This window comes from Coregonus lavaretus (assembly GCF_964263955.1).
Source record: "Coregonus lavaretus genome assembly, chromosome: 5".
NCBI lineage: Eukaryota > Metazoa > Chordata > Actinopteri > Salmoniformes > Salmonidae > Coregonus > Coregonus lavaretus.
The window spans coordinates 54,941,831-54,953,817 of record NC_139992.1 but is presented as its reverse complement, the minus strand read 5'-3'; the positions used below and the strand labels follow the sequence as shown (position 1 = coordinate 54,953,817).

The following is an 11,987-nucleotide window of genomic DNA, read 5'->3' as shown; positions in this document are numbered from 1 at the left end:
TGATCTGAACGTTACAGTGCATTGATTCTGGTTACCAAAATAGTTATAAAGTAACTGCAAATGAATATAGCCTACTGTGTGGGTCTATGTAACATGATAGCCTTACAAAGAGACATCAGAGCAGTTTTTCCAAAGATTGTCAGTTTAGTTCCTAAAGTGAATTGGAAAGGGGAATGGGAACAATAGCAAACATGGCAGGGAGAGTCTATCAGCAGGCCACAGCAGCCAAACACAGGTTTGCAATCTTCGCGCAATCTTCATTATGCGGAGCTGTCCAAGGGGCTGAAGCGGCGTCCAACTTTCATGGGCTAATAGCGCTGGCTGCGTTCCCTCTCCATGGTGCTGAAATGTTTTCAATGCATCTAAGATGGACACATTTGGGATATTCAACAGGTTCTTGTGATGTCATCTGACGTACCTGGGGCTTCTCCCAATTAAGTGGCAACACTTTCTGTTTGTTGTTGAACAATATCATAACTTTATGAAGAGTATAGGCTATAGTCTAACATGGTCATAGATGTAAAAAAAAAAAAATAGGCATTTGTAACTCTTAGTTTATTCATAGTTATCACAAGGTTATCAACGCCCATATTATTTTCACACAATATTATCAGGACACTCTCATTTGACAGGAAACTACTGGCATTATCTTCTCATCTATTTACAGACATAGCCTAATCTGCAACACACCTCTTTTGCTTTTTTCATTAATAGACAATGATAGTATCATATTGTTGTGTAGCCTATTCATAACAGTTTTCCAGACACTTTACATTATGTGGGAAACTCACTTCAACCAAGCTATTACACTGGGTCCATTGTTTTGCATGCCACTTGTCGTTATGTTGACATCATCTGTTATAGCCGATACTGTAGTTCACTTCTGCTTCGATCACTACCTGTCACCGCGCTACACGCAAGCATCACCGCCAGCCTATCACAGATGAGTACCACTACCAGCACCTGTGACTTCTTCCCGGAATACGGCTGTTACACAGGCTACAATCCGGGACCATTTAAAACATCCGACGCTTCAGAATCGAATATGGATTAGGCACACATGATGTTATATATTATTTGATATGCTATGAGTAGGCTATAGACTAATTGCACTGTTACGATGCAGGCATTAGACGCTAAATTAGACCAAACTCAACGCAGAAAATCAGTTTGGTATAACAATAAACTACTGAAAAGTCACTGACATACCATCAGTCATAGAGACAATTCTGTCTCTTCAAATCATTCCTGAAAGCGTCAGTGATATCACTGCGCCGAAACCACGTGTCTACGTAATGGAAAGCCAATGTTTCTATTGCAACCCCTCCTCCCTGTTTATTTCCCACCAGTGATCCAAGGCAAAGCGAAATATATGCAAATATTTTCCCAGGCGCACCGTACTTTTGGAGTAGATGTCAGTTGTGCATTTGTGAAACAACTGAGAGAACCACCCTTCTGATAAGAAACACAACCCCCCCCAAAAGCATCAGGACAGACCAGAGCCTTCTTCAAAAGGAAACAAACCTGGCTTTACCGTTGCAGTGAGAGCAAAAAAAGATAGAAAAACTGGGGTTGTGGGAATTTGACTTCGACAAACAGTTGGTTTTTGAAGAAGAAACACCACCAAGTGAAGTGACTTGATTTGGCAATGTCTTGTTTTATTGGGGCTATCGTTGCTGTCTGTGCTTGTCCATAGGATGCAGGCTTTTGATGCTGTACAGATCCTCCCTCCTATCATCAGAGTGATGAACTAATAGGCATGGTTTTCTCCTCGGAAATCTGCGGTGTTTCACTGTTTTTACGTTAGTTCTGTTTGTTTAAGGGCAGCACGTCTCCTCCCGGTGCGACACATGCAATTTATAGAGTATATTTTCTATTACTGACTCTCCGAGGTGGCATCCTTTATATGTCAGAAGAATAAAAAAAATACCTTTATTGCGAAGTCTGACAGATAGATAAATATTTTCACCACATGAATGAAAACGCATTTATGCGACTTGGATATTTACCATTTTTCTATGATACAATTGGTAGCCCTGTCCCGGAGAACTGAAACAATTGTGTTATTATGCAACCGCAAGGATCTCATCTATATCTGGGTCTTTAAGCCACTGGATTGCTCTTCGCCCAAATCAATGTGGTTTCTTTGGAACATTTTCAGCAAAGGAACGCATATGCTGCAGTGTCTTTGTGGCAAGAGTCTTAAGAAAAACAAGAACCCAGAAGGTAAGCACTTTGCCATTGGATGTTGATTGCTTTTTTCCGGTGGTGAACTGTACTGTGTGTGTGTTATAGCCCACGTTTGTTGGTTCTAAGGGGTGATAGATCTGTAATGATATTTGTGCAGCGAGTGGATGCAGTGGAGAGGGGAGGGGGATAACTTATCCTGTAGAGCCGCTATAGCCCTGTCGGCGAGCCCTGGCATGGGGACGCGTAGTGCACAGACCGACACACACAGGAAAAAGCCCCCAGCAACCCCGAAGCATGATCTCCTAACTTTTTAAATAGCGCCCAGACACATGATATTTTAGCACCTTGTATGGATATTGGGATCACATACTAATAAGGTTGCTCACTGAGCCGTCTGTCTATCTATCGGTCTCTCTTTTAACCAGCTTTTAGTTATCGGGGTTGCTGCAGCAGCTTTTCCCCCGCAACACTTGCTTCTCGATTTAATAGGTTATTCGCTATGTTTCAGCGAGCTTGGTGGGTGAGCAAGACAGCCTATGCTTATCTCAGTATCCACACATACACAACGATACATATTACAATATTTATTAGTGATGCATTATCTCATGCATTCTTTGGTCGTATGGAATGCATTGTGGGATAAAAGACGAACACCGGCGCGTGCATGGGCTAAAGTGTCATAATAGTGACACTTATACCTCCAATACACCACTGCCTGGCTATTGAAGGCAATGCATAAAAGTGATCCCACTGGGCAAAAACTGGTTCAATCAACGTTGTTTCCAAGTAATTTCAACTACAAAATTCAATGTGATGACGTTGAATAAACGTAGAAAACTGATCGGATTAGCAAAAAGTAATGTAAAGGAACTTTTATTTCTATTTTTATTTTTTACATTTAACCTAAATCCAATGTCATGGTGCTTTGTTTTGATGATTTCACGTTGAATTCAGGTTAGTTGACAACACAACCAAATGTAAAAACCAAATGTAAAAAAAAAGAAGGAAAAAAAGACATTGAACTGACGTCTGTGCCCAGTGCGATATTTCTCAATGCACCTGCGATTCTTTCAACAATTTTTTTTTTCAACAGGCTGTTACCAAGGAAAGACAATATTGTACAGACAGCCTACATTTTAGGTTAACCTTGTGTTTTAAGTTGACGTGCTTGGCAGCACTGTTTCTTTTTCATTCCTCGACATTTGTAGGCTACTGCAGCATAGTAGATCATCATTCTGCAGCTATTTTGCCTTGCTGACACCGCAACAATAACGACGAAATAAACATTATATAGTCCTACTTTATAGTCAAATTCACATCATGTCCGATAATGAAGTCAATAAAGGCAACTATCACTTTTGGTAGATTCAAATAATAGCTAGAATATTTTTGAATGTAGGCTGTGGAAGGAGCTCCAGAAAAAACACCAACTTCCAGAAATGCCACTCTGGGGACTATAACCAAATCGGCACATACAGCGGATCAATCACAGCTACACGCCTTCTGTCGTCTGCAGTTTAGCCCACTGCCATGCCATGTGGCGCTCATTAAAACAGATGTACATCTATCTTGTGTATTTATTGAATTACCTGTACACTGTGGATGAGGTGCATACAGTATAGGCTAGTGTTGTCGCTGTGTAAATAGCAGGAACCATCCGTAGCCTATATTCTATATCCAGAGGACTGAAATATGGAGCAGGTCATCTGTAAGCTATTTAAATCTTGTTGAAAGATGGCTGTTTGGGTCTGTTAATGTCTTTTAGATAATTGACCCCAGTGTAAAAAGAGCAAAGCAAGCCTAGGCTATAGGCCTGTCTTGACCCCTAAAACATATCCATGGAACCTATCTGAAACATAAACATTGAAACATCAGTCCTTTTTGTCACACAGTCAGACTAACTTGAGGATGCAGACTGGGATGAAAGGGGCTCACCTCAGCTGCTATGAGATCCATACAGGCGAACAGGATGAGTTGAATGAACCCATCATCTCACAGTTACAGGTAGCAAATCATGAATTTTGGGATAAGTTTCTCAAAGTAATTATGGCCCCAGAAGCAGCAGTGAAGACAGAGAGACCCTCTCTGTCCCAAATGGCACCCTATTCCCTAGCCTACATACTGCAAGACTTAAAAAAACAAAAACATAACTCAGGGGCCAGCAAGACGATTTTCAACAACATTCAACACAGTTGGAGACATCTGTTTTACAGTACAGATGTAGATGGATCTCTCTCTCTCTCTCTCTCTCTCTCTCTCTCTCTCTCTCTCTCTCTCTCTCTCTCTCTCTCTCTCTCTCTCTCTCTCTCTCTCTCTCTCTCTCTCTCTCTCTCTCTCTCTCTCTCTCTCTCTCTCTCTCTCTCTCTCTCTCTCTCTCTCTCTCTCTCTCTCTCTCTCTCACTCACTCACTCACTCACTCACTCACTCACTCACTCACTCACTCACAGACAGACACATACACACACACAGACTATGCATTATATGGACTAGATGTTCTATAGGAGCCTTCAACTCCAGCAGATGGCACTTGCAGATAGCCTTGTGTTGGCTAATATTTGCCTAGCAGGGGCAACATAGCTCTGTTGGCATTGATGTGTGTGTGTTTGCGTATTCTGTGCTCTAGGTGTGAGGTTAACGCAGATTTTGTTTTTAGCTGGGGATGAAGGAAAGCTGATTGGTTTTGTGAGAGCAAACCCACTTTGCCAGGGAACGAAAATGACTCTGGACAGTTTCTCTGAGGGACACAAGCCTTCTGTCCTGTGGCATGACTGTAGTATATAGACTGAATATTTGAATTAGTTAGTTGGTGCACCTCATTCTTATTCTGTGAAGTTTGTGTATGCCAGATTCAATATACAAACACAGCAACTTTACACAGTACTCTAACTTATCAATCAAAATAAATCATTTGACATTGATAAACAGTAGAATGCCTTTGCTTTCCATATTTGAGATTTTGAGATGTGAAAATGCAAGTGTCGGCATCACATCAACAGCATAGTTGGCTCATCTCACTTCTCAGTTATGATTGACATGAATTGAAAGAAACACAAACATATTTCATTTCCCTCAAGGCAGCATAAACAGTGGCCCTCCGTTGTTATTTTAGCACTGTAAATGTGATGAGCTGTGACAGCGCTGTCTGCCTCCTGTCTGTTCAACCCATACCCCAGGCCACACAGATCTAAGATCAGCTTAATGTCCTCAAATCCTAAACTTAACCAGAGGGAAGACCAAAGTAGGGCCCAGCTCACAAGTCCATATAGTCCATTAGCCCATGCCCCAGGCTAACTATTTGATACCAAAGTCAGACAGTAATTTTACAACATAAAGTTTACAGGATAAGGGTATGAGAGTAATAGGCAGCATGGCAAAGTCACTGAATAGGGCCAGGCCTTCCGCCTTTTGCCATACATACAACACAGGTGTGAGCAATCTTCAAGTGGTTTGCGGCGCTATCCACAACTTTGGTGTTGAATATGTGTAAAACTGCTGCTAGTTAGCACTGGTCGCGGTGCTGTTCATGGTGCTGAATCTACACCTAACCGTCGCTAGTTAGTGCTGACCGCAGTGCTGTCCATGGTTCTGAACAGACGGGAACTGCCGATACTGCCTATCACAGCACTGTCCGTTGGGCTGAATCAGCATCCACCGTCACTTGTTAACGCTGGTCACGGCACTGGCCATGGTGCTGAATTGTGTGTGTTGCTATAACAACACACTCAGGGTTACCACAGGATAGTGACACATTATCTTCTTACCTGCAGCTTCTTCCAATGAAGTCGTAAATAAATATTTAGAGCCGATCTGTGTATGTTGGCCAACCTTTGCATCGAAATGGCCAACCTTTGTATTTTGACAACATACAAGACACAAAGTAAGACTTTACCACAGACTGATGAAGTACCAGAATGGCTTGTTTTGTTTGTGTCAAAACCAACAGCTGTCGTTTACCTCATTGATCAACTATTGTCTCAGCTCACGCAGAGGATTTGTCTGCAGGTAGACAAGAACTCCTGCCCCCCCTCAGATATGTCACATCTGCCACTCCATACTTCCTCTCCAAGCTAAACAAACAACAAACAACACTTCCTGGCTTAGGGTTGGCTTAGGTTACATGGAAAGCTCAGTAAAGACAGATGTTTAGATATATACAAAAGAGAGGGATGTGTGTAAAGCTATTCCAGGAGTGCCGGTTTGTCTTAGAGTACAGGTAATTAAAGCGCAGAATTCTTGTCGAAGACGCAAATTATGTTAGTAAAGACGGAAGCCCTGTAACTCCAAACAGACAAATTCCAGATGTACTTGTAGATATCCTTGAAAGCATGTTTCAACCTTTCAACTTGTGATGGTATTGACGGAATGATTTTGTCACATTTCTTGTCACACTTCAGTGACTATGATGACCCCTGTAGTTAGCCCTTCAGGTTAGTGGTCTGGTAGAACTGGCATTGCTGCTCTCTGATACACATGCTCAGTCTGATGTCTTAGAGAGGGGGTTAAGTCACTCTTGGTGGGCACATCATGATGAATTAATTTAATCAAGTAATGAAGTAGTGTGGTGTAATCAGTGAACATTGGACTCCCCCTGCAGCTGTTCTACCAGTTAAGAGTGAATTACTGACCACAACGTTTACGTCATGTCACAGTGAAACTTTGAGGACACTTGGGAATAGTCAGCATTCCGCCTTAGTACATTTTTGCCATTGTAATTAGTGTCAGTGACTCCAAGCTCTCTTTATGTGTGTGTGTGTGTGTCTCTCTAGTTATCTCCCTGACACACACACACACAGCATTTGTCAGCACAGTTAGAAACATCTGTTTTACAGTATAGATGTAGATGGATCCATCTCTCTTCTCTTTCTCTCTCTCTCTCTCTCTCTCTCTCTCTCTCTCTCTCTCTCTCTCTCTCTCTCTCTCTCTCTCTCTCTCTCTCTCACACACACACACACACACACACACACAAGCCTCCTGCTGTCCGTACAGCTACCTTCGCTCGGCTGCTTACTCAAATTCCCCGCATGGTGCCTAGCCTAGAGTGTACTGGTAGGCTACGGTGTGTGGTGCATTGTGAGGTAATGCTCAGCTCTATGGTATGTTACAGAGGCTTGGGGGGACCATGGTTGTCCCTATCTGGCCATGCTAGAAAGGACACCATCGAGTAGAAGGCCACAGCCATGGACCAGAGCTAGGAGAGACTCAGGAGTAGAGTCGCTGGTCCAAAATAAAGAGCTTTATTTCATACCTAACCATACAATCTCAGCGAGCAACAAAACTGCGGCACAGTTATACATGCCAGCAATTTTACAACTCATTTCGTGCAGTTCTACTCATTTTGCCATAGGGCGGAGAGGAAAATGTGCTGTTTTACTGCACATTTCCTGCAATTCTACACATTTTGCCATAAGGTGGAGAGAAATGTTTGCAATTTTTAATATGATATCTGAGTGAGACAGACTAACAAAATCAATGGGGGCCCACCGGCCGGTAACTCGATCATGATTACTAACTTTAGATAGCTGGTCGCTAGTGACTGAGTGACTATCAGTGACTGACTGTACAAGAGTACTGATGCACAATCAAATGTTTTAATTAAACCTTGTGTATTCTACTATTCTAACTTGCAACAGTAAGTTGAGACCCCGACTGAGTTCCCCAATTATTATTATATTATTTATTTTTTGGGAGAAAATTGATCCGAGGGCCTTCAAAAGGAGGCCGCTGCCAGTTGCCCATCCCTGGTATATAATCTATACCCTTGAATCATGTGATATTAGTGATTATTTCTAAGAATGTACAGTATTGACAAGCTACTCATTGAAAGCCCGCGAGCTCCTGGCAGCTGGCAAACTACCTTTTAGAGACCCCTGGTATACTTTAACTTAATGGTGGTATTTAGAAAACATGTATTGCCAAGATGCCAAGTCCAAGAGGTGACTTGTATAATCCATTCTGCATTTTCTAAACTCTGCACTTTCTGCATTTTCTGTACTCACACAGAGCTATCATACTTAGTGCTATTATTTGGACGATGAGTATTCAGTATCTATCGTCTGACAGCCAGGTTTTGTATTGAATGTAGACATCACTTGCTTACTAGAATTGCTTGGATTCATTGACTGTTGTGTAAATATTTTACATTTTATTCATTTTTAGCAGACGCTCTTATCCAGAGCGACATACAGTTAGTGAGTGCATACATTTTCATACTGGCCCCCCGTGGGAAACGAACCCACAACCCTGGCGTTGCAAGCACCATGCTCTACCAACTGAGCTACAGGGGACTAAATGGGAATACAATGTCAGATATTTTCACTGTGCTTCATCTGACAGCAGAACCAAATGACCTGGATTGCAGTTGAGATTACATTAAAAGTACATGGTGCATGTGATCAATGTTGTTCGTAAATGCATTGATTTTATGTATAGAGATAGAACCTGGATTCAGTTATACATGCCAGAAAGTAGAGCGTGAATATGTCTGAATTGATAGGACCTTGAACAGCCTTTAGAAATAGCAGTGTTTTTGTGTCAGTGTACTGAATGATATTTTAATAAGCTCTGCTGTGTGTTGAGATGTGCCTCACTGTCAAACTCAGGTTCATAAACCTGTGAGTAGTAAAATATTATCTTCCTCCCTGTACTTTTATAAATGCACACGCATGCAAGCATGCACACACGCACCCACAGGCAGATAGACACACGTGCACATTCTTCCCTCTTGTGCTGAGCAGTGTAAGAAGAGACTCCACAGTGTAATGTGAAATTACATGTGCATTTTAATAACCTAGATTCTGCTGATGGAAGACTTTTCTATGCAATTCTCACCTCAGAGCAAGTGTCAGTGCAACAGCCAAAGTAATATATCTAAAATCCTTGACTTTGCAAATCAGAGTTTAATACTGTATAAGAAAAAGGAGCAGTTTCTAGCTTGTTATAATGCAGTTAATTCATGCTCGACTCGCAATTTGTGCCAAGGGAGAAAAAAGCCAGGCATTAGACCACAAGTCTATAATTAAAGGGGTTGGAAGAGATTTAAACAAGAACTTCAACAATTAGACTAACAACAGGGTTGTCCAAAAATAACCTAAGCACACACACCAATGGCTTGTTGCTATGGTTTCACAAACAATCAATTACTGTGAGTTTATAATTGGTAGATCTGCAGTACTTGCTTCACCCACAATGGAAAAAGTGTTGTAGACACACTGCACCTTTGTTAGTACAGTTTCTCACTTCAGAAATAAAGACAAAGGGTATATGAGCCAAGGTTAAGTAAGACTATATTAGTTAGTATGGATATTATTGGCAGAATTAAAAGAAACAGGAACATCCTTTAAAGAAGTGAATAAAACCGCTCAACACCGAACACAGTGGAGGAAGTTTGTGAATGACCTATGCTCCCCAAAGAGCAAAAGGGTTTAAGTCAGTCAAGTAAGTCATATTATTGGAAAAAGTTATACAACAGTAATATAATCATGGCATAAACCATTGTGTTGCTAAGCTTTAGTTGGCTAATGCTAATTATAGTTGACCTAAAGAACAGTTTGTGTCATGATGACAGTGTAATGTCACTAGGGAAAGATGACATACTGTATACACATCTAGTAGTTTGTGCAGGTGATGGAAGTCAAAGAATAAAAGTAGAAGAAGACTCCAACCACTGCGGCATGTGTTCCTATGTGGTTTATTATTGAATCAGCGTTTCAACATCTAGGTTTAAGGGTAGAAACATTATTTTATGCTAGCATAGACTCTCCACAAGTCATTTATTATAACCTGACGTGACCAATTATGACATCTCTTATATCATTATGGTCCCATTATGTAGGCCTTATAACAGATGGCTGAAGTAATGTTTAACAGTATCCTCATTGGCATAAATGCAACAGGTACACATAATCGAGAGGCTCTCACTGTAAGTTTCTTTAATATTAATCATCATGTTGTAGCCAACATGATAATCGTCCTCAGCATCATCACTTTCCTCAGTGAATTAATTTGGGTTATCTCTCTTTTGCTCTTGAGAAACTTGAGTGATGAGATTCAAGAACTGGATCCCATTCCACCTCCCTTGGAAAGGCAATCAAGTTAGCATACAAATCAGTACAGAAACGGGAGAGGAGGAAGATGGGAAGAGAGTAAAAGGGAGTGGTACACAACAACAAAAAATCATGTTGTTTTTATGGTACCTTACTGGCAGCCAGTTACTTGTAAGTTACTGTAAAAAAAGGTACAGTATATTACCTTAAATTCCAAAGAAACGTTGGCTTAACAGTACATTACTGTAAAGTGTATTGTATTGTATTGTACTGAACTCAACTCCACTCTATTCTACTCTACAGTACATGTACTGTACTGTACTCTACTTTTCTTTACTGTACTGTACTCTACTGTGCTCTACAGTACTGTACTGTATGGTACTGAACTGTACTGTGCAGTCCAAATATGTGAAACATAGACGTCTATGATTGGTTCAGATTTGGTCCGGACCAAATCATGAATCAGTCATGGACGTCTATATTTGGGCCTAATGAAGGCCGGTCCAGACATCTGTGGACATTGAAATCAAGGCTTAAACAAACCGGTCCAGACGTACGTTGATGTTGAAATCAAAGCCAGGGTGGACTAACCAAATTTCAACTACTTTTCAACGTCCATAGATGTCCGATGTTGATCGGGGCTCAGTGGGTGAGGATGCTGGTATGGCTCTGGACGTGTGACTGTCTCATAGAGGTCCGCTGCACAGCACATTCAACAGTTAACATAGACAGCACAAACTCATTGCTTATACAGGTGATAATAAATACACACTGTATAAAATCCAATTTAGAAAAAGTCCATGTAGCTTAAATATCCAGATTGGTTTGACTTAAAATGGGAAATTGTTGAGCTCAATACTCCATTAACCTAATGATGTCTAGTTATTTTACTTGTCCGGGAACAGTTTACAATTAATACAGTGAGGGAAAAAAGTATTTGATCCCCTGCTGATTTTTTACGTTTGCCCACTGACAAAGAAATGATCAGTCTATAATTTTAATGGTAGGTTTATTTGAACAGTGAGAGACAGAATAACAACAAAAAAATCCAGAAAAACACATGTCAAAAGTGTTATAAATTGATTTACATTTTATTGAGGGAAATAAGTATTTGACCCCTCTGCAAAACATGACTTAGTACTTGGTGGCAAAACCCTTGTTGGCAATCACAGAGGTCAGACGTTTCTTGTAGTTGGCCACCAGGTTTGCACACATCTCAGGAGGGATTTTGTCCCACTCCTCTTTGCAGATCTTCTCCAAGTCATTAAGGTTTCGAGGCTGACGTTTGGCAACTCGAACCTTCAGCTCCCTCCACAGATTTTCTATGGGATTAAGGTCTGGAGACTGGCTAGGCCACTCCAGGACCTTAATGTGCCTCTTCTTGAGCCACTCCTTTGTTGCCTTGGCCGTGTGTTTTGGGTCATTGTCATGCTGGAATACCCATCCACGACCCATTTTCAATGCCCTGGCTGAGGGAAGGAGGTTCTCACCCAAGATTTGACGGTACATGGCCCCGTCCATCGTCCCTTTGATGCGGTGAAGTTGTCCTGTCCCCTTAGCAGAAAAACACCCCCAAAGCATAATGTTTCCACCTCCATGTTTGACGGTGGGGATGGTGTTCTTGAGGTCATATGCAGCATTCCTCCACCTCCAAACACGGCGAGTTGAGTTGATGCCAAAGAGCTCCATTTTGGTCTCATCTGACCACAACACTTTCACCCAGTTCTCCTCTGAATCATTCAGATGTTCATTGGC

At 41.4% G+C, this 11,987-nt stretch overlaps 1 protein-coding gene across 1 annotated transcript in view; it reads left to right on the top strand.

Moving 5' to 3' along the window:
- Window positions 1–1,976: 1,976 nt before the first annotated feature.
- LOC311129789 (fibroblast growth factor 14-like) overlaps window positions 1,977–11,987 on the top strand; it is a gene marked incomplete at both ends in the record, with an annotated part of 292,560 nt that continues 282,549 nt past the window's right edge. Inside the window, one exon of the mRNA XM_084162234.1 lies at window positions 1,977–2,226. Coding sequence (XP_084018360.1) covers window positions 1,977–2,226 — 250 coding nt within the window. The remainder of the gene's footprint in view (window positions 2,227–11,987) is intronic.